The sequence below is a fragment of the Podarcis muralis genome, chromosome 2, assembly GCF_964188315.1.
Source record: "Podarcis muralis chromosome 2, rPodMur119.hap1.1, whole genome shotgun sequence".
NCBI lineage: Eukaryota > Metazoa > Chordata > Lepidosauria > Squamata > Lacertidae > Podarcis > Podarcis muralis.
Window position 1 is genome coordinate 40,636,742 of NC_135656.1, and position 21,971 is coordinate 40,658,712.

General features: G+C 46.2%; 1 protein-coding gene across 2 annotated transcripts in view; it reads right to left on the reverse strand.

The window, feature by feature from the left end:
* The window catches only part of USP43 (ubiquitin specific peptidase 43), an 89,361-nt gene that overhangs the window by 58,595 nt on the left and 8,795 nt on the right, over positions 1–21,971 (reverse strand). The window contains exon 2 of one of the 2 annotated variants that reach the window (XM_028717162.2): positions 10,877–11,017. The exons of the other annotated variant lie outside the window; for it this stretch is intronic. Coding sequence (XP_028572995.2) covers positions 10,877–11,017 — 141 coding nt within the window. The remainder of the gene's footprint in view (positions 1–10,876; positions 11,018–21,971) is intronic. 2 annotated transcript variants of the gene reach the window in all.

Here is a 21,971-nt window from a genome sequence, read left to right on the forward strand (position 1 = left end):
ATTAAATAAATAAATAAAGCAAGCAAGCAAGCAAAAAGACAGTTTTGTTTGCCAACAGATGCCTTTAACAGGAAAACCAGTTTTCAAGAGTCAGCTAAGAATGCTTACATTTAAAAATGGCTATACCATTGCTCACGTATGACTACCTAAGTAGATATCTAAGGGAAGCATACTCCAGCTATTTCTGCCAAATGGGGGTCAAAGGAATTGCCCAGTGTTATCTACACTAACTGGTAAAAGCTAATCAGGGCCATGGGGCAGAGGACTTTCCTAGTCCTCATACCTGAGACCCTTTCCCTTGAAAATCCAGGAGCTGGGCCCATCTGTAGTTATTGTTATTTCTTATTGTTCTTGTACTTTTATTACAATTGCTTTTGTTGTTGTTTAGTCGTTTAGTCGTGTCCGACTCTTCGTGACCCCATGGACCAGAGCACGCCAGGTACTTCTGTCTTCCACTGTCTCCCGCAGTTTGGTCAGACTCATGTTTGTAGCTTCGAGAACACTGTCCAACCATCTCGTCCTCTGTCATCCCCTTCTCCTTGTGCCCTCCATCTTTCCCAACATCAGGGTCTTTTCCAGGGAGTCTTCTCTTCTCATGAGGTGGCCAAAGTATTGGAGCCTCAGCTTCACGATCTGTCCTTCCAGTGAGCATTCAGGGCTGATTTCCTTAAGAATGGAGAGGTTTGATCTTCTTGCAGTCCATAGGACTCTGAAGAGTCTCCTCCAGCACCATAATTCAAAAGCATCAATTCTTCGGCGATCAGCCTTTTTTATGGTCCAGCTCTCACTTCCATACATCACTACTGGGAAAACCATAGCTTTAACTATACGGACCTTTGTTGGCAAGGTGATGTCTCTGCTTTTTTGCAAGTAGCAATTGCTTTTACTGTTGTTTTAATATTTGTTGTTTTAATAATTGTTATATTATTGTTAGTTTGAATCACTCGTTTGAAGATGGGTAGGATAAATATGAAATAAATTAAAGTTAGAGGAGTCCAGAAGTGTGTTTTGTTCCCTGGTTGGTTTAAAAAATCTTTTTCCTGCCCTTCCACCCAAAGGGTGGCAAACGGCCAAGTAGCAAAATAACAGAATTGAAAATAAAATATAAATAAATAAAAGGTATTTTAAAAAACATTGAGAACATCTAAAAACATACCGCAACAGCTAATAATGTCAAGATTGCTAGGAACAGTATATTACAGCTAACAAATGCCTGAGTAAACAGGAAAGCTTTTTAACCTCATGAATGTTAATAATGAGGGAGACAGACTCAGGGCACTCCACAGATGAGGAACTGCCACTAAGAAGGCCCTGTCACAGGTAAGCACCAACTATGCCTCCCTGCTGAGCACAGGGGATGTTCAGCAGGGTCCCAATTTCTAAGCCTTTGAACAACAACGGGCTATATATTGCTTTCCATTTTAAAAAGAAAAAACCCAGATCAGCATGGGACCCCTACCTCCAGTGCAAGAGGCATCTGCCATGGGAAACATTCAGAACCAGGCAGAGGGCCTTCTTGGTAGTGGCGCCTGCCCTGTGGAATGCCTTCCCATCAGATGTCAAGGAAATAAACAACTACAGTGGTACCTCGGGTTACATACGCTTCAGGTTACATACGCTTCAGGTTACAGATTCTGCTAACCCTGAAATATTACCTCAGGTTAAGAACTTTGCATCAGGATGAGAACAGAAATTGTGCTCTGGCGGCGCAGCGGCAGCAGGAGGCCCCATTAGCTTAAGTGGTGCTTCAGGTTAAGAACAGTTTCAAGTTAAGAACGAACCTCCGGAACAAATTAAGTACTTAACCCGAGGTACCACTGTACCTGACTTTTAGAAGCCATATTTTAAAGGATTGGTGTTTTATCTTGTTTTTAATATTCTGTTGGGAGCCACCCAGAGTGGCTGGGAAAACCCAGCCAGATAGGCAGGGTATCAACTTAATAATAATAATAATAATAATAATAATAATAATAATAATAAATTTTATTTATATCCCACCCTCCCCAGCCGAAGCCGGGCTCAGGGCGGCTAACAACAATAAAACAGTACAAAACTTCTTCTTCTTCTTCCTCTTCCTCTTCCTCTTCATCTTCTTATTCTTATTCTTATTCTTATTATATTCTCCCCTTGACAAGTAGTTGGTGCTCGTCTCCTACACCTCCTATCCAAATACCAGGGCAGATCACAATTTGAGCAAGTCCCAGAAAAGCAAACAATAGTGCATTCCTGTACATGCCTACTCAGAAGTAAACCCACTGCGTTGAGCGGGGCTTACTCCTGTGTAGAGAACTGCAGTCTGAACAGATTAAATCTCCTTTGCTAATAGTACATTGCTCTAACTTCCAGTTTCACTGTGTTGCATCACATAATGCAAGAAGGACGGCGTTCATCACACACTCAGCCCAATGCAGCCGAGAAGCACCCACTGCAATGCTTGGTTTCTTGCTGCATATTTCCAAGCTGGGTTTTGTGCAGTTAGTGTCTACCTTGGTGTGCAGTGACTCACGGCAACAGGCCTGCTGGCATACTTAGCAGATTCCAAGGGGAGCCTCACCTAGCTGGGGTGCAGGTTCTAAGCCACCTGCCAGGGGGAGAAGAAAGGAGAAGCTTGTGCTTTTTTGGTAGTTTCTCATCCTTGCCTAGGGGTAGCTGCCAATCACACTTTGACACCTGTCACAAATGCAGACAAGCCGTCTAGACAAATGCATCTGATTAGCATTAAAACAAGGATGGATAAATATATTTATGAAGGGTGTTATGTGATAAAGGTTGATCTGATTATTTCTTCCCCTCTTTCTGTAGCATCCCTAATAGCCCCAACTGAAAATATGATATAGTGCTAGGTCAGGGGTGGCTAATCCACAGATGAAATCTGGCTCACAAAGACACACGGGAAGTAGCCTACTAGCCTCGCAGCTTCATCTCCCAATCTGGTCAGAAGATAGAGTCCTTTATCTCCCAGTCTCAGTGCTGAGATCAAGAGATAGAATCCCTCTGCCACTCCCTGAGTTCTCTGAAGAGCAGCCAGAGGGATCATTTACCGTACTGTACTTCCCTTCTTAGTGCCAAGCAGCACAGTGCTGAGACTGGAGATAAGCCCCTCAGCCTGCTCTTTATAGCAAAAGGCAGCCTTCTTCCTCACCCTCATTCCACAGCTGCCCTTTTACACACAGGCAGCAGGCAAAGGGCTCACCTCTGATCACAGCGCTGTGGTGCTTAGTGCTGGGACAGGCAATAGAGCTGCTCTGTGGAGAGCCTTTGGAGATTCCAGGGAGCGCATGGGAAAAGGGTAGTATTAGAACACTGAGGGAGGAAACAAGCTGTTTACGTGGAGATCAGATAAGAGGGTAAGAGTTGCAAGGACATGCTATAAACTGAGAACCAGCCTAATATGCTCCTCATTACAGTATAATTTATATGATGTGCTTAAAAAATTCAACTGCATACTTGAAAAAGTCAAGAGAAGATAACCTGATGTCAAGAACACTCTCTTTTTAGCCTGGAATGTGTCACTCTGGAATGCTGTTGAAGTAATATTTTAAAAAAGCAAAAGAGAGACTATATGTGCATGTGTGTGTCTTTCATTCAATTTACAGACACGGAAAATTTAAAGAATGATTGTTAGAGACATTTGCATCAGCAATAGCAGCTTGGTACTAGTCTCCCAAACATCTGCAACATCTCCTTCGAGAAGCAAGAGAGAACCTTCGGACCATGGGCATAGCCGGGGGAGCAGCTGCCCCCCCCCATATCAAGTAAAAAAATAGAAATACTAAACTAGCTGATGAATCATATTGATTCTGCCCCCCTAACAAAAGTCCTGCCCCCCGCCCAAAAAATCCTGGCTATGTTCATGCATATTTCTTGCTCCTCCGCCCAGCTCTGAAGTTCTGGTTCTTCCAGGCTCACTTAGCTGTAGAAACTGCCACCAGGCAAGATAGTCTTGCAGTAATAGTGGCGCTTGGTAGAACTACTTGGCATTGACATGGTGGATTTTTGAATGTCCATTTAACTCTACATCCCTTATCTCAGTAATGTTTACAATCAACCTGTAAGGTAAGACACTGCGATTATCTCCATCATGTAGAACAGGCTACCATTGCCCTCTGGGGAGTGTTGCCTAAGTGCAGTCTACATCCCCGTTTTGCCACTATCAGCAAATCCTGGAATGTACACAGAATAAATGTACAGCAAAATCATACCATGTAGGGGAAATAGCCAGCCCTTCTGTGTGCAACCTTTAGGGTACTCCTACGTATCTCTGTCTTAAATACTCCTTCCTACATTACAGGGAAGTGAGCAAAGCATGCAGATCCTACACTTTCCTGAAAATACAAATACAGTGGTACCTCAGGTTAAGTACTTAATTCATTCCAGAGGTCCGTACTTAACCTGAAACTGTTCTTAAACTGAAGCACCACTTTAGCTAATGGGGCCTCCTGCTGCTGCCGCACCGCCAGAGCACGATTTTTGTTCTCATCCTGAAGCAAGGTTCTTAACCTGAAGCATTATTTCTGGGTTAGTGGAGTCTGTAACCTGAAGCGTATGTAACCTGAAGCGTATGTAACCTGAGGTACCACTGTATCAAGATTCCAAGTGGAAAATCTGCCTGTTTCTGGCCAATGAGAAATGCAACCATTTCTCACTTCTCTTCCCTTTATTGACAAGTAACCAGGACAGTATCCTAAATGGACCCATTTCCCAGGCACTACAGAATACTAAGTTTCACACCAAACCCTCCGAACCAGCTCTAGAGTGGCTTATCTAGGCTAGCTGCTGCTAAGAGATTCACTCTGCATTTTGGAGCAAACTTATCTGACTTGCACCACCTGGAGCAGTGCTTGGATTGAACACACACACACATATATAAATATGTGGAGTAGTCCACATTTCTGCAGGGTCTGGCTGCTTGCAGTTTATCAGGTGGTCATAGGATCATAGAACTGTAAAGTTGGAAGGGACCCCAGGGGTCATCTAGTCCAGCCCTCTACAGTGAAGAATCCCTGACCGACAGCTATCCAACCTCTTTTTAAAAACCTCCAGTGAAGGGGAGTCCACCCCATTCAGAAGTAGTCCATTCCACTGTCAAACAGAAAGTTCTTCCTAATGTTTAGTCTCCTTTCTTGTCATTTGAATCCATTGGTTCAGGTCCTACCCTCCAGAGCAGTAGAAAACAAGCTTGCTCCATCATCCATGGGAAAGCCAAAGGTTTGGTTTTTTAATATAGTCCTACAGTCGGTTTGAGATAAGTGCTGTGTGGCACCACACAGGTTAAGAATGCCTTTGAAAATCCCTCCGTTAAGTGGCTGTACATAATTCCATGCTGTGCCTTACAGGGTGAGGGGAGATGGCCTGCCCCCGTGCCAAATGCGGGTTGCCTTTGAAAGTTTTAAACATAAGAGCATTCACGCCATTCCCCAGAAGAAATCCATTAAGTCCTAAGATTCTCCCGACTTGAGACTAAGAAAGCAGAGAGTGATGGCAGCTGCTGCATAATAGGACAAAGAAGGACATCTCAATCTGCTCTGCCTCACAGGACAGGTGGGAGGCTCCCATCATATACAGAAAGCAAGTCTTTTGACTGATGGGCTCTAATACCCTCTCCCTGATCGATCTCTCTCAACAGGGAGGGTGTGGACTGTTTGAACATTTATTCAAACAGTTGTCCTCAGCAAAACACAACACACAGGAGCCGTTCGCTCAATAGTGTAGTCTCTGCACTATCTGAAGAAATACCCCCTAACTCCAGCTCAGTGTGCATAAGCCACAGACAGAGAGGCACAATCTGTAGCTTGCTTTAAAAAATAAATAAATACTATTTTTGCCAGCAGCAAAGCAGCTGCCAGTCCATTCCAGAAAGCTGCCTGAAAGTGTAATTAGTGGCAGATTAGTAGTGGGATTCTGATGGGGGTTCACGCAATGAGGAGAGAGGCAGAGAATGACTTCCTTCATCTCCTCGGCTTAACTCTATGATCCATCTGGAAGTGGCCAAGTCTACCTGGAAGGTCAAGGTGGTTAGCCGGGCCTTTGCAGAGTTTTCCATGAAATGGATTTGTTGAGCCATTGCTTGGGCAAGATGGCGCAGTCCTTGGTGTACTGTTTTTCATAGGCAATTCTCCTCAGATTTCAAAGAGCTTGTTATTAAGTCCAGAACTTGTTTAGAGATACATCTGTCAGCAAGTCTGTCATCTGTCACCATGTGAACTATTAACTGAAGCCTGAGGATTCCACTGATAAAAACTACAGTCATACCTCAGAAGTTGAACAGAATCTGTTCCAGAAGTCCGTTCAACTTCCAAAACGTTCGGATTGGCTTCTGATTGGCTGCCAGAAGCTCCTGCAGCCAACTGGAAGTCGCGGAAGCCCCATTGTATGTTCGGCTTCCAAAAATAGTTCACAAATCAGAATACTCACTTCCGGGTTTGCAGCATTCGGGAGCCAAAACGTTCGAGAACTAAGCTGTTCAAAAACCAAGGTACAGCTGTATTTGTCTTGTTGTTTCAGTTAGGACCGTCCATATATCAAATAATTATCAGCTGATTGACTACCTGGCTTTTAATTGGTTACATGAAACTAAAAATTTAAGAGTCCCTGTGCCCCAATACCCACAACCTGACTTTATAGAGTACAAAAATGAAGGCCCCTAATGGTAGATATGTATTCATGGAAGGCCTCCTCTATGGATCCCGCTTAGTAACACTGGACTCAACTTCTTCCCCCAATTCTGAACAGCTCCAATTAAAACAATATCTCTTTCACTGCCTTAGAGCATTACATCAAGTGACTTGGAAGCCCCCAGATGTTGTTGGACAATAATTTCTGAACCCACCGGCCATGTTGGCTGGGGCTGATGAGAGTTGGGAGTCCAACAACATCTGGGAACCCAAGGTTGAGAAAGGCTGCTTTAAAAGACTCTAGCTCTCCCCAAAGACGCTAAGCTTAGCAGAGGTGGACTTACAGGCAGAGGCGCACAAGGCTTTGCTTCACTTCAAAACCTTGTGGGAACAAGTTGATTACTAGGAGCTCTCCTCGGTGCTGAAATGACAGATCTGTCTTGCTCTGTGGGCTCTGCCACAGGACAAGAATAGAACACAGCTGCAAAGTATATTGGACGAAGATCATTTAGAAATATCTTAAATGGATTTTGCATATATACTTAAAGAGGAAATGTATGGCTATGCTTTGTTACTTGAAATTAATAGATCTTTTATAATAAAAAAGAGGAAAAATTTCTGTCAGAAAATACATGTACTGTACTGTTTGTTGGGTTTGGAAATAAAACAAAATAAATATTTTGATAAGTAGATTAAAAGCCACCAGAGGACACTGGATCAGGGCCATCACACTAGAAGAGAGGGGTTGAAGCCTTTCCTCCATGCTTTCCCCCCTCTTTCCTCCACGGTTTCAATGCTGACACCAAAGCTGTTCCTAACTTTGGAGGGGTCTCAAGGTCAGGTACATAATGGACCTGCCTTTTTCACCTCCATGGCTAACAGCAGCTGAGGGAAAGGTTTAAGTTAGGGATATGACATAGCACCAAATGGTTAATCATCCTTCCATCAGCCCCACATCCCTTACCAAAGTATCACCGCAACCAGCCTGGCACAGATTTAAGAAACAACAACATAGGGAGAAATTCAGAGTTGTACTAAGGCTATCATTCCTCCAGGACAAGCATTTCAGCTTGCCAGACGGAACAATCCCCCTTCACCTCCCCCAGTGCACTGTTCCAGGGGGTTATCCCACTCCACCCCAGAACCAATCGTGGGGAACATTGTGGGGAAGAGGGGAAGAAGTTCTGCTGGACAAACAGAAGTCCTTGTGTACCATTTCCACTGGTGGGACTCATTAGTTGAATCCCACTTATGGGATTTTATTTTGAAATAAAGTTTAAAATACAGGCAACAAACATAAGAACATACATTAACAAGATCACTAATTAAGGGAGTGAAAATGCACTGATTACAGTACTTAGTATATAATATGTACGCTTGTGGGACGATTAGAAGGAAACAGCCGAAGGCGAAGCACACTAACTATTGAGAGAGTTTGGATGTGCAAGTTATGTAGTTGAATCATAGAATAGATGATAGATAGATATAGATGATAGATAGATAGATGATAGATGATAGATAGATAGATGATAGATAGATAGATAGATAGATACCATGGATAGAGATAGAGATATAGACACACACACACACACACACACACACACACACTTGGTGATTTTAACCAAAGAAGAAGGTGGCCAGAGTCACATCTCGCTTGGTCTTAACCGAGTAGTATTCAAAAGTAAATAGCCGGCAGGGGGAAACATCCAAAAGTGACAAATATCCTTATTAGGACCAACAAAAATGCCACAAAATAGGGAGTAAACTTTTGAGGAGAACCAAAACCAACTCAGAGATTTGAACAAGCTCATAACTTCCAACCATACAGATCAAAACCTGATCTGGGGGAACCTGAGGCCCTGCCGATTTTGATGGATGCTAACTTCCATCAGCGGGTGGCGCTGTGGGTAAAACCTCAGCGCCTAGGACTTGCCGATCGCATGGTCGGTGGCTCGAATCCCCGCAGTGGGGTGCGCTCCCGTCGTTTGGTCCCAGCGCCTGCCAACCTAGCAGTTCGAAAGCACCCCCGGGTGCAAGTAGATAAATAGGGACTGCTTACTAGCGGGAAGGTAAACAGCGTTTCCGTGTGCGGCTCTGGCTCGCCAGAGTAGCTTCGTCATGCTGGCCACGTGACCCGGAAGTGTCTGCGGACAGCGCTGGCTCCCGGCCTCTAGAGTGAGATGAGCGCACAACCCTAGAGTCTGTCAAGACTGGCCCGTACGGGCAGGGGTACCTTTACCTTTCCTTTAACTTCCCTCAGGCCCTGCCAGCATGGTCAGTAATCAGGGATGGTGGGAACTGTAGTCCAGAAACATCTGAAGGGTCTCAGGCTCCCCATTGCTGCTTCAGATCAGGGCTGAGGAAGCCATGGCTCTCCAGCATCCCTGACTCTCATCATCCCTGACCATTGGACCATGCTGGCCAGGGCTGTTGAGAGCTGGAGTCCAAGAACATCTAGAAAGCCACAGGTCAATTAACATATTGACTGAAGTTTGCAACCCGAATTTTAATACTTTGGCATCACTTTCCTGGGTGGCACATTTAGTAATCTTGGAGGAGATTTTGTTCTCAGCCACACACCCATCTCCAGCCAGAAAGGAACCAAAATGTATCCAGGAAACAGATGCCAGGTGCTGAAAGGCAGCCCCGGCACTTCAAGATTCTGCACATGCCACTAATAAGGGAAAGGACCCCTGAATGGTTAAGTCCAGTCAAAGGCGACTATGGGGTGCGGGGCTCATTTCTCTTTAGGCTGAGGGAGCCAGCGTTTGTCCACAGACAGCATCACTAAACCGCTTCTGGTGCAACGGGACACCGTGATGGAAACCAGAGCGCACAGAAGCACCGTTTACCTTTCTACAATTGTGGTACCTATTTATCTACTTGCACTGGTATGCAAGTACCAGTTTCGAACTGCTAGGTTGGCAGGAGCTGTGCTGGAACAGAGCAATGTGAGCTCACCCCGTCGCAGGGATTCAAACCACCAACTTTCTGATCGGCAAGTCCAAGAGGCTCAGTGGTTTAGACCACTGCGCCACCTGTGTCCCTATGCCACTAATAAGAGCAAGTGGCTAAGATGGAGAGCCAGAGCCTAGATCCTTAGGATGAAAAGTGAGGAATGGAGCAAAAAAGAGGGAGAGGGGGCTACTTTGGAACAGCCTTGCACTGCCACAGCTCTCACTTGGTAATATACTGATAATCAAAGCCAGGGTAGTTCCACCTTAACCCCCCACCCCCACCTAACACCTGCAGGCCCACATTCACACCAGGGGAAGAAAACACTGACTCTATGTCCTTTTTTATTCAATCACTGATTTAGATGTCCACATCTGGTAAAACCTTGTACAACCAAAGCTCAAACCTGGTACAGCCTCCTTCCTGTAGGCCCTAAAGAGGTAAACAAGCCAAAGGAAAGGTTATTACATTTAAGTCCATCAGAAACCTGTCCCGGTTTTAAGGCAGGATGACGTGTCCCACCTCAGTCAGCTTTTCCCTGTACCAGCCCCATAATTAAGGCAAGAGTCAGGTAGAGGAAGGAAAAATGTGTGTTTTGCCAGAGGCTCGTGTTGATGGGCATCCGTCATGTTCTTACTCAGACACAGCATAGCAGTGTGTGAGAGAGAATGTGTGTGCTGTAAGTCACAATGCAGGAAATAAGTTTCACCCAAGCACTTGAAGTGTGTAAAGCACTGTGACGCAGAAACCAACAGACACATATCTACAGATACCAAATTGCATTGGCACACAGATAGCTCCTGGGATAATGGAATTCCGGTCTGTCAGTCTACCATCTCCTCTTGAACCACTTCCCAGTGTGGAAGGGAGAGGAAAAGTCTGAAAGCTGAACAGGAGGGGAGGATAACAGACTGCATTTGGGAAACCTGGAACCTTTCACCTGGGAGTGAGCACCCACTATCTCTCTAAAGAACTGGGGAAATGTAACTACTTCCCTCTGTTTTAGTGAAGCCATCATTGACTGTTTGGCATTTAAATTCCACCCAATTAAACACAACCTCCTGGTAGTTCACAAAAGTGAAAATCAGTAGAACATAAATAAAATCAAAGCTTAAAAAACAGTCAATACACCAGTGCTTTTGTGACATTAGCAGCTGGTCCCATTGTCACCTGGGAACTATTTGCACGTTGAGGGAACGCCCCTCAAATGAAGGAGAAATGAGATGCAAAAGCTACTCTATGCACATTCCTACAATCTGATGTGTAAAGTCAGAGAGCTTTCAGGGTATCCCCTGCCAGGCACTGACCTTTCCAGACACCTTGAGTTTTTGATTAAGAGACACCGAACACAAGTCTTCATGCATACGATCCAGCAGCCACAGTAAGAACTCCAGGGCATCGTGCTGTGAGTTTCCGCGGAACTGTGCGCCATACTTAGATACGACATTCTGCAGTTAAAAAAAAAAAAAAAACAAGAGTTCAGAGTTAATATTTTGTATGGTGTAGTAAAGGGGCCCTAGCCATGGAAGGGTAAAAGATATTCATATGCCTTAATCCTCCCTGACTTCTTCCCTCTGCTTGGGCTAAGTTGTGGGTAATCAAAAAGAGCCAAGAGCAGCAGAATCACATTAATCCGAATAAGGCCTCATCAAAACAAGATGTCTGGACTGTACCATTTCAGAGTGCAAGTGGGGGCTGGCACATCAGAGAGAAGGTAAGCCAGAAGTGTCCTCCCAGACACACCCACTTTCTGTGGGGATGGAACTGTTTGATATGGAGAAGCAGTCCATCAAGGGAGGCCCCCAACTGCAGTCAAAGTGGTACAGTCCAAAAAAAGGTTTACCACCTGAGTGAGAACAAGCCCTAAGAGTCACACTGAGTAACCCTGGACTGACTGAAATAAGAGAAAGGGCACAGCCCAGATGTAGGCTTGTCATCTAAGTGAGAGCTCAGCCTGAATTATGCAGAGCACATTTGCATGACTTCTGCTGTATAATCTGGACTGGGTCCAAGATGGCAGGATTCAAAGAACATGGTGTTATTTGTAGCAAGGACAGCAACAGCGGTAGGCAAGGACATGGAGGAAATTTTAAAGGGAAGGGACACAGGAAGAAGTAGCCATAGAAGCGGGGCAGAGAAATATGTGGGATGGTGCCCCATGGCTTCAAAGCTTTCCCCATTCTACTGCCCTATATGTATCTAAGTAGCCTCAGCTAGTCAAAGGTAGCCACAAAACTCGCACAAGGCCTACTCCTGACCTAACAGAGGGGGGAAATGTAGAACATTTGTTGGACCAGATCTACAGGTACAGTGAGAGGGGGGAAAGTATTTGATCCCCTGCTAAATTTGCCCGTTTGCCCTCTGACAAAGAAATGACCAGTCCATCATTTTAATGGTAGGTTTATTGTAGCTGTGAGAAACAGAATAGCAACAGGAAAAACCCCAGAAACCCAGAAGACAAAAGTCAGAGATTGATGTGCATTATAATGAGTGAAATAAGTATTTGATCCCTTTGCAAAAGATGACTTAGTACTTGGTGGCAAAACCCTTGTTGGCAATTACAGAGATCAGACGTTTCTTGTAGGTGGCCCCCAGGTTTGCACACAACTCAGGAGGTATTTTGTCCCACTCCTTTTTGCAGATCCTCTCCAAGTCAGTAAGATTTCAAGGCTGATGTGTAGCTACTCGAACCTTCAGCTCCCTCCACAGGTTTTTGATGGGATTAAGGTCTGGAGACTGGCTAGGCTACTCCAGGACCTTAATGTGCTTCTTCTTGAGCCACTCCTTTGTTGCCTTGGCCGTGTGTTTTGGGTCATTGTCATGTTGGAATACCCATCCTCGACCCATTTTCAATGCCCTGGCTGAGGGAAGGAGGTGCTCACCCAAGATTGGACGATACATGGTCCCATCCATCATCCCTTCGATGCGGTGAAGGTGTCCTGTCCTCTTAGCAGAAAAACACCCCCAAAGCATAATTTGTCCCCCTCAGTGTTTGATGGTGGGGATGGTGTTCTTGGGGTCGTAGGCAGTATTCCTCCTCCAAACACAGCAAGTTGAGTTGATGCCAAAGAGCTCGATTTTGGTCTCATTTGACCACAACACTTTCACCCAGTTCTCCTCTAGGTCATTCAGATGTGCATTGGCAAACTGCAGATGGGCCTGTACATGTGCTGTCTTCAGCAAGGGGACCTTGCGGGCTCTGCAAGATCTCAGTCCTTCATGGCGTAGTGTGGTACCAACTGTTTTCACAGTGACTATGGTCCCAGCTGCCCTAAGATCATTGACAAGCTCCCCCCGTGTAGTTCTGGGCTGCTTCATCACCGTCCTCCTGATCATTGCAACTCCACTAGATGAGATCTTGAATGGAGCCCCAGACCAAGGGGGGTGACAGTTATTTTGTGTTTCTTCCATTTGCGAATTATTGCACCAGCTGTTGTCACCTTCTCACCAAGCTGCTTGGCAATAGTCTTGTAGCCCAGTCCAGCCTTGTGCAAGTCTACAATCTTCTCTCTGACATCCTTGGACAGTTCTTTGGTCTTGGTCATGGTGGCTACTTTGGAATCTGCTGAATTGATTGCTTCTGTCGACAGGTGTCTTTTGTACAGGTACTGTAATGAGCTGGGATTACAGGTAAGACCTCTCCCTTACAGCAGGTGCTTCTAATCTCAGCTTGTTACATACAGTGAAGAAACCAGGTAGCCTGACATCTGGCTGGTTGATAGGGGACCAAAAACTTATTTCACTCATTATAATGCAAATCAATCTCTGACTTTTGTCTTCTGGGTTTCTGGGGGTTTTCCTGTTGTTATTCTGTCTCTCACAGCTACAATAAGCCTACCATTAAAATTATGGACTGGTCATTTCTTCGTCAGAGGGCAAATGGGCAAATTTAGCAGGGGACCAAATACTTTTTTCCCTCACTGTAGCATCTGGGTGTAATAAGTTTGAATAGTTGTAAATCTGGGCAATACAATGGAGTTGCAAAAAAGAAACCCTGCAGCTGAACTACTCTTCAGTTTGACATTTCCTCCTCACTTTTTAACTTAACAAAGCAGGAACTTCTCCAAGGCAGAATCGTGTTGAGCCATGCACTACACATCAAACCTATTTCTACACCTAATGCAGTAGGTTTCTTTTCATAATGACACAAGTCGTTATTCTTTCTTTTTTTGCTCTTGAAGCTACAAAGAAGACTACAGTGGTACCTCGGGTTAAGTACTTAATTCGTTCCGGAGGTCCGTTCTTAACCTGAAACTGTTCTTAACCTGAAGCACCACTTTAGCTAATGGGGCCTCCTGCTGCCGCCGCGCCGCCGGAGCATGATTTCTGTTCTCATCCTGAAGCAAAGTTCTTAACCTGAAGCATTATTTCTGGTTACAGATGGGTAGCCGTGTTGGTCTGCCATAGTCAAAACAAAAAAAATTCCTTCCAGTAGCACCTTAAAGACCAACTAAGTTAGTTCTTGGTGAAGAAGAACTAACTTAGTTGGTCTTTAAGGTGCTACTGGAAGGAATTTTTTTTGTTTTCATTATTTCTGGGTTAGCGGAGTCTGTAACCTGAGGCGTATGTAACCTGAGGTACCACTGTATTTCTCCCCTGCTGAAAAAAAAGGTCCAATTCTTGCAGATAATCTAGCAAAAGTTTTCAATTTATTTATTAGGTTTCTCACCCACCTTTTCCGCAGGAAGCACAAGGTGGCATCCACAGCTTCCCCACTGCCCATTTTATCCTTACAACTACCTTGTAAGGTAGGTTAGGCTGAGTTGCATGGCTGAGCAGGGATTTGAGCCTAAGTCTTCCTAGTCTAGGACAACCACTAAAACACACTGGTTTTTTAATAGCTACACCATGCTCGTGCCCTAGAAAAGCTTATCCCACAATGTGTGGCATCATCCTCAACATCATTACCATGTCAATTTTGTGCAAGTGATCTTCACCTGACTTACCAAAACCAGAATTGCTCACTCCACATTTCAAATATCATAATAATAATCCCCAGACCTACCCAGTTCCTAAATCATGCCCCTCTGCAGTTTGACCCCTGCTTATATTTCACAAGGAAAGAATTGGGACGACACGGTTTCTCCCTGCAGCAATAGAAGAGGATGCTAAATTGATCCCCAATGTCGGATCTACAGGAGACAAACACAGGCTCTCTGCCTGCCTCTGAGTTGCCCAACAGTTACCATGACAACCAAAGCTACACTGTTGGGAACCCAGGAGGGCGAAGACAAGAAGAGTTCAGGATCTTTCTCCCTTTTGCCTGTCAGGGCCACTTTGCTCTTTCCTCTTGGAGGCTACACTTTGGTGCCCTACCTGCAGCTCCTGGGCAAAGAAGTCCTCCTAGATCACAAAGCAAAACCAGCCACTTCCTGCTGTGCTTTGCTGACAAGGGGACATTTCGAAGGAGCCAATTATCTCTGCTATGAAGAGGAGTCTAGTCAGTTGCAGCTCTGAACATCACCTTGCCCAGCTTAACAAAAACTGGAAAACCTTCCTCTGACACACCATTCCTGTGCCAAAAGCCACTCACTATGAGCTTGCCCCAGGTACCCATGAAGCCACCCCACACACTTTGTTCTGGCAAGGTGCCTGTGGGATGGGCACAAACTCACAAGGAGAACTGCAGGGCCCCATCTATGCTGGGAAAAGCAGTGGTCTGTCTCTCATGAAGCTGGTAAGCAGTGGTGGCCTAACAGATGCTTCAGCACTATGACTCCCATCTACCCCAGCAGTGGTGTAGTGTGGGGGGCAGGGGTGGTAGCCCAGGAGGCACTAATTATCAATACCCGGTGCTGCCTCAAGACAGCTGTGTACTTCAGTTTTTGTGCTCTGCTGAAACGGCTTCTCCATGCAAACCAGGAAGTGGCTTCTCCAGACAATGGAAGGACTCTTCTTTTCTTATCTCTGCAGCCATAATCTCCTGGGTGACGCCGCACTGTTGGGCATGTGTACTCCATCCATTTCCCTCTCTCCCACCCACCCCTCCGCACAGCCCCAGGCACTGGCAACCCACGCTACAGGACTGGTCAGGAGTGATGGGAGCTGTAGTCAGGGCCGTCTTTAGCAGATGCAGCGCCGGGGTGCGAATATCCACCCAGCACCCCCAAATTACCACAGATAGGGAGCGCACAACTCTCCCCTATGCCGCTGCAGGAGAGCAATCCCCACAGAGGCTTGGGAGTGAAGTTGCACCCCTCCCAAGCCTCCTCAGGAGGACAGCGATCCCCGCAGAGGCTTGGGAGACTTGGGAGGGAAGCTGCACACCCGCCAACTGTATGGTTGGCGGGGCACAGCTTCCATCCTAAGCCTCTGTGGGGATCGCTCTCCTCCTGAGGAGGCTTGGGAGGGAAGCTGCACGTCCGTCAGCCTTATGGTTGGTGGGGCAGTGGTGGCGGGCATGCAGGGAAAGTGGAGGCCACCGGCAAAGCCCCAGCACTCCCCCACTTGCCGGGGCGCCCCTGAGAGGCCGGTGCCCTGGCGCGATGCACCACTAAGCCCTATGGGAAAGATGGCTCTGGCTGTAGTCCAGCAAAAAAAAAAAAAAGAGGACCCACAGTTCCCACCCCTCCCTTAAAGCCACAGGTGCCCTATTGGGAGGGCGGCGGTATCAACCCTACTTGCAACCAGCAGATGCAACCGCTACCCAAGGCAGAGCTCTCTTTGTGCACGATGGCCAAGAGTTGCGTGGGTTTCCCCCCATCGCTTCTGTCCCCAAGCTAGGTATTGAAAAAGCAGAATTGCAATGCAAGAGGAAACCTAAAGCACTAGCCTGCTAGAGATTATGATGCTCTAATGTGACAGCCTAAGTCTCCAAGCCTACCCCGATGCCATAATTGCAGAAGGGATGACCTTTTTAAGAATGTAAATAAACACTCTGTTTCTAAATCAGAAGGAGGGGGAAGAGGTACATCTAGTCCCACATTATCGCTTCCCTGGCAGGCGGCCAAATGCCTCTGCTGACCACATACAAGCAAGGTATGAATGCGATGGCCACTCCTTGTTTCTTCTCAGCATCTGGTGATCAGAATTAGGCTGCCTCCCCACCACCACCACCCTTTCCTGTGCAATCCGGGGCACTTCCACACCTTAAGGATCTATCTCCTGTGCTCCAAAAGGTCTATTCCCCCTTACTCCCCCATCTCTCCACACTAACGTCTCCCACATGCTCTATTTCAAGAGCAAGCTGCTCCCTAAATACTGCTATGCTTGTTTAAGTGTGACATTCAGTATGCCGAGACGGGAATACTAAGAGCCTGGAAATATGCAGCAAAAAGCATGCACAGAAAGAATGTGTGCCCAGCACGGGGCATTGTGCCAGGCTGTGCTGGAATGCAGGTGTACAAAGCAGCACTAGTTACAGGGCTGCCCACACCACACCTAAGCTTCAGTGAAATGGGCTGAGCTAAAATCAGGCAGGTGAGACTCTCTCACTCCCCATAGGATTTTGGTACTATCCAGGAACAGCAGGGAAGTGAAAGCTTCTGAAGAGCATTGTGAGGGTGGGGAGAAGGTGCAGCCCTTCTCAGCTGAAGGGCTAAGAAATGTAAAATTATTGTGGCACATGCCAACTCCAAAGGAAAGGGATTCAATCGGCATTTGATGTTCAGCTTATACTTGATTATCAGGAGCCACCAGTGATGTGCATGGCTGCCCATGAGGACAGCCATCAAAACTGCAGTTTGGAGCATCTTTGTAACCTCAGGCTGTGGACTGGCACCACTCTCCCAGGCTGGCCATTGGCAGAGCTATAGACGGCTTCATATTTCAGCTAGGATGTAGCCTTCCTGGTCTGGGTGCATTATCAACAGCTTACCCCTTTCATATCCAGATCCTGGCTTGACCTCTGCACAGCTCCTCTGGTGAAGGTGTCTACGTTTATTGTGTGTAGTACAACATATATGGACAGTGAGATTTGGGGACAGGAGAGGGGGGGAGAGAACACCATTTGATTTTCCCACCTCAGGCAGTATCATGTCTTGAACCCTGTGGCCCTGCAGTGATATTATGTGACAGGACTCAGTTGCTGGAACAAAAGTCGTGCCTGAGGTAAAATTGGAATGTTCCCTTCGAGGAGCCCTCAGCATAGTGGGTGGAATTCAGTGTTGTGCTCTGCTGGACATTCTTGTCAAGCATTGCAGCTTCCTAGATGGAATGATTCCCCCTTGGCTGCCCCCAAGTGTTCTGGGTGTTCTCCCAAAACACCCCTCTGAGCCAATTTTTGGGGGTGCAGGGGGAGGAGAAGAGGGGAGCCCTGCTGTGCCAGAAGAAGCCCAGGGGTTCTGCCGATGTAACATGTTAGGTCAATCCAGCCCAGCGAGACTAGAATGCCTGAGGGTCCCTCTAACAGGTGAGGTCAGATGTGAGACATCGCCATCATCACCTTTCATTCCTCCAGGTGTCGCTGGACTCCAGCTCCAACCATTCTAGACCACTGGCCATGCTGGCTGTGGCTGGTGGAAGTTGGGAGTCCAACAAATGCTGGAGGACCACAGGCGACTGGTCTCTGCTCTAGGAGACCAGATCCATCAGCAGCCATCTTGCCACACACAGTCCAAAAGCCCAGAGGGCAGCCTGTGGAAGCAGTTCATACCTGCTTCCTCCTCAAGCAAGGCCCTTTCCCGTGCTCTTTGGGTAGTGAAGAGCAATTAAACGCTAACAAGCCCTTGATTATTAACGGAACTATATAGCCAACTGAGTGTTAACAGATCTGCCCTCCAGATACTTATCTGTAACATGTAGTGAAACCTCAGCAGGTAGCTCATCGTCGAAGCCTTGTGGCTGCATAATAACCATCCTATTAAACAGAAATTAAACCCAGACTTGCAAGGGAAATATTACTATAACAAAACATTGTTCTCAGCAGCCTCCCTTGGCGAGCCTATACATCATGAAGGAGTGGGCAGCAATCACCAGAAATTGCTGCGCTGCACAACCCACAAAAAGGCAGGTCAGTTACTCTGCTTCATGCTACACGCAGAGGCTACTGTGTCTGTGCAAATTAACATTTAATTTGGGAAAACAGGAGGCAGGGGAAATGGATGGCGCCCGCCGAAATTATTTTTATGAGAAATTTCTGGTGGTGAAGTGTCTGGGCTTTTTAAAAAACTTAGGCTTGCCAACTTTTTGAACTCTTCCTATACCTGTGCCCCTACCCACTGCTTTTTTTCTTAAAAAATGTTTAGGGGTACTTTCATTTTCCTACTCATATTGAAATACTGCCCCTCAATGAGGCCAAACTTAGATTCACAGTGTACCCCCAGGGCAAAAAGCACTGCCCCTACCTGAGATGCAGATATTAACCTAGGGCAGTTCCCCCCACCCCCACATTAAGAAAGGCAAGAAATGTAGAAGTCAAATTAAGCACATCTGGTTATTCCATCACCATTTTGTCTCCCTCCCACTTTCAGATAAAATGAAGGGGGTTAAATTCCCCTGCATCAAGATAGGTGACTGGTTTTCTCAATCTCTGAAGGGGCAGGATGGAGATGTGGCTGATGAAAGCTGACTGCTAATTCAATGTGGGCATGGCCAAATGGTGAGCGGCTGAAGTTTTTCAATCTGAGCTGGAAGGGGGGGGGCGGGGAATAAAACTGTTTCTCCAAAGAAAATTTATGCAACCTTAATTGTTGAATTCTGGCAAAAGTACTGCTCTAAAGTAGGCACTACTTACACACACACACACACACACACACACACACACACACACACACACAAGCTTCCAACCTAAAGACTTTCTATCAATGATTTTCTGGACATCTGGAAGAAGGAATGATGGCAGATGCAATGGTGTAATGGTTGGACCTGGGAGACCAGGGTTCCAATCCCCACTCAACTGGTGACACACAGACACCCTCTTTCTCTCTTCCTCTCTTCCTCTCTCACACACACACCTCCTTACTGGCAAACAGGAAGCATGTCTACAATTCAAGAACACATTCAAGCCAGGCAAATGCACTCTAGGAAATAACAACGTTGGGGTGGGGTGGGGCACTTCGGGGGGGGGGGGGTATGTGACCTGGGAAGAGTCCCAAGGGCCAGATAAGAGGAGTCTGGAAGGCTTGATTCCTTATCCCTGAAGAAGTGGGTCCTGGTCCCCCAGCTGAAGGCCAACATTCTGGAGATAATAACACACCCAAACTGCCTATGCTTGTGTCAAGAGAATACCAAAATTATGCAGAACACTATACATTGCATCTCCAACTCATGAATATATAACTGCAGAACAAATGGTGAGTGGCAACTCACATTAGCAATTCCCAGAAAGCTAATTGTGTTAGTCTACTGCAGCATAAACACTAGAAGAGTTTTGTGGCCCCTTAAAGGCTAACCATTTTATTAAGGCATAAGCTTCTCTTTGTCGCTGTATATGAACCATTCCTTTCAGCTGCTCTTATATCCCTGTGACTTAAGTGAGGGAATGTGGGTTTTAGTCATGTTCGTGCGTGGGAGTAAACAGCCTCAAATTCAGGTACTCCTGGTTAACCGATTTCCGAAATGAGTTGAAAAGGACTGTTGCTTTCATCTCTTGAAGTCTGGGATCTGAATGCCTGCTGTGGGCTTTGTTTAATTCCCCCACACACCTCATTTATTACTGATCAAGTATGTGCTGAAGAAAGAAAAAGAAGGTCAGTGGTGTGGTAGTGGCAGAATTGCGATGAAAAGTATGGTATTACTGGCACGGGCTCAGCAGAAACATGGGCAATAAATAAACATGAGCCAAACAATCTCAGAGCAGACCAAACTGACAGGCTTCTGGGCTGAGCATGGAAGAGCCAGCCATTCCTCTAGCCCTGTCTGATTGTCCCAGCTGAATTGCTATGACAACATGTACCATTTTCAGCACAGGACAGAGTAGGCCAGACAGGATTCACCAACTATTCACAGAAGCCACTGAAAGAAGGGGAATGGCTCCACACAGTTTGGAGTTGGGGGAGAAAAGATCATCTACACAACCCTTATTTGCATGTCCCTCACCTCACAATACCTGAGAATGAGAACAGAGGTTCCTAACACCCATAGGCAAATTATTATTCAAATGTGGGAACAGCATTTCAGAAACCCAAGAAAAGTATTGCTCATTTGTCTCCATTTACCAATGAAGGCCTGTGAGAATCAGGTCTTGAATCCTTCTGGCCCCAATAACTCTACTGTCTGAGGAGCAAACCACATGTTACCCGACTACCTTATCCCACTGAAACTAGCCCATCCATTGTAAGCATCGTCAGAAATACTACTCCAGGTATCTCCACCAATGGAGCTTAGGTGGGAAGCTGCTGGAGACAGGGACTTTTAAGTTGTGTGCCTTGTTGGTAGGATACCTTTTCCAAAACCGTGTGCCTGGCACCTGCACTGTTTTCTTTAAGGAGCCAGGTAAACCCCATGTCTTCCCTGATGGAATTTTGTTGCTAGCTTGCCATTCTTGCATCGTGGCGGCCTTGTTACGGGAGGTGGTCTAGTACTGCCTATGGGTTCTATGGGTTTTATTACCCATGAATGCTGCCACAGATAATTTGAGAAAGCTGGGCATACATTTATTAAATAAACTAGAAAGGTGGGATATAAATATATTGCCCTGGTAGCTGGGTTTTGTAAAGAAAAGCAGATCTTCGAAAGGACATATTTCCACAAAGTAGCAGTGGGGCAGAAAGTGATAGTTAGCCCTTTCAATGATTATTCCAGAACCTGCAGTCTGGCAATGATGGAGGGATATTTTTGCCCCCCAGGGGTATTGGGTTCTCAACAGGAGGCTGCACAGCCAGGAAGCTGTGCTATTTTTTTCAAAACACTCCTGAAACTGCAGAGTATACATAGGATGTGTTTACCCTTGTTGCTCTTTAAACTTTTTTTTTTTAAAAAAAGAAACAGTACTGGATTAACCTTCTGGGACTCATACAGGGGACGCGGGTGGCGCTGTGGTCTAAACCACTGAACCTAGGGCTTGCCGATCAGAAGGTTGGTGGTTCAAATCCCTGCAATGGGGTGAGCTCCCATTGCTCGGTCCCTGCTCCTGCCAACCTAGCAGTTCGAAAGCACATCAAAGTGCAAGTACTGTAGATAAATAGGTACTGCTCTGGCGGGAAGGTAAACGGCGTTTCCATGCACTGCTCTGGTTTTGGTGTTCCCTTGCGCCAGAAGCAGCTTAGTCATGCTGGCCACATGACCCGGAAAAACTGTCTGCAGACAAATGCCAGCTCCCTTGGCCAGTAAAGTGAGATGAGTGCTGCAACCCCACAGTCATTCGAAACTGGACTTAACTGTCAGGGGTCTTTTACCTTTTTTACTCATACAGCACAGTGGAATGCACAATTGGAATGTGGGCTTCTCAGTCTAAGCAGTGGTGTAGTTGTAAATTTTGAATGGCAGGAGTTTGTTGTGATGGCCTCCACAGCTGCACCCCTA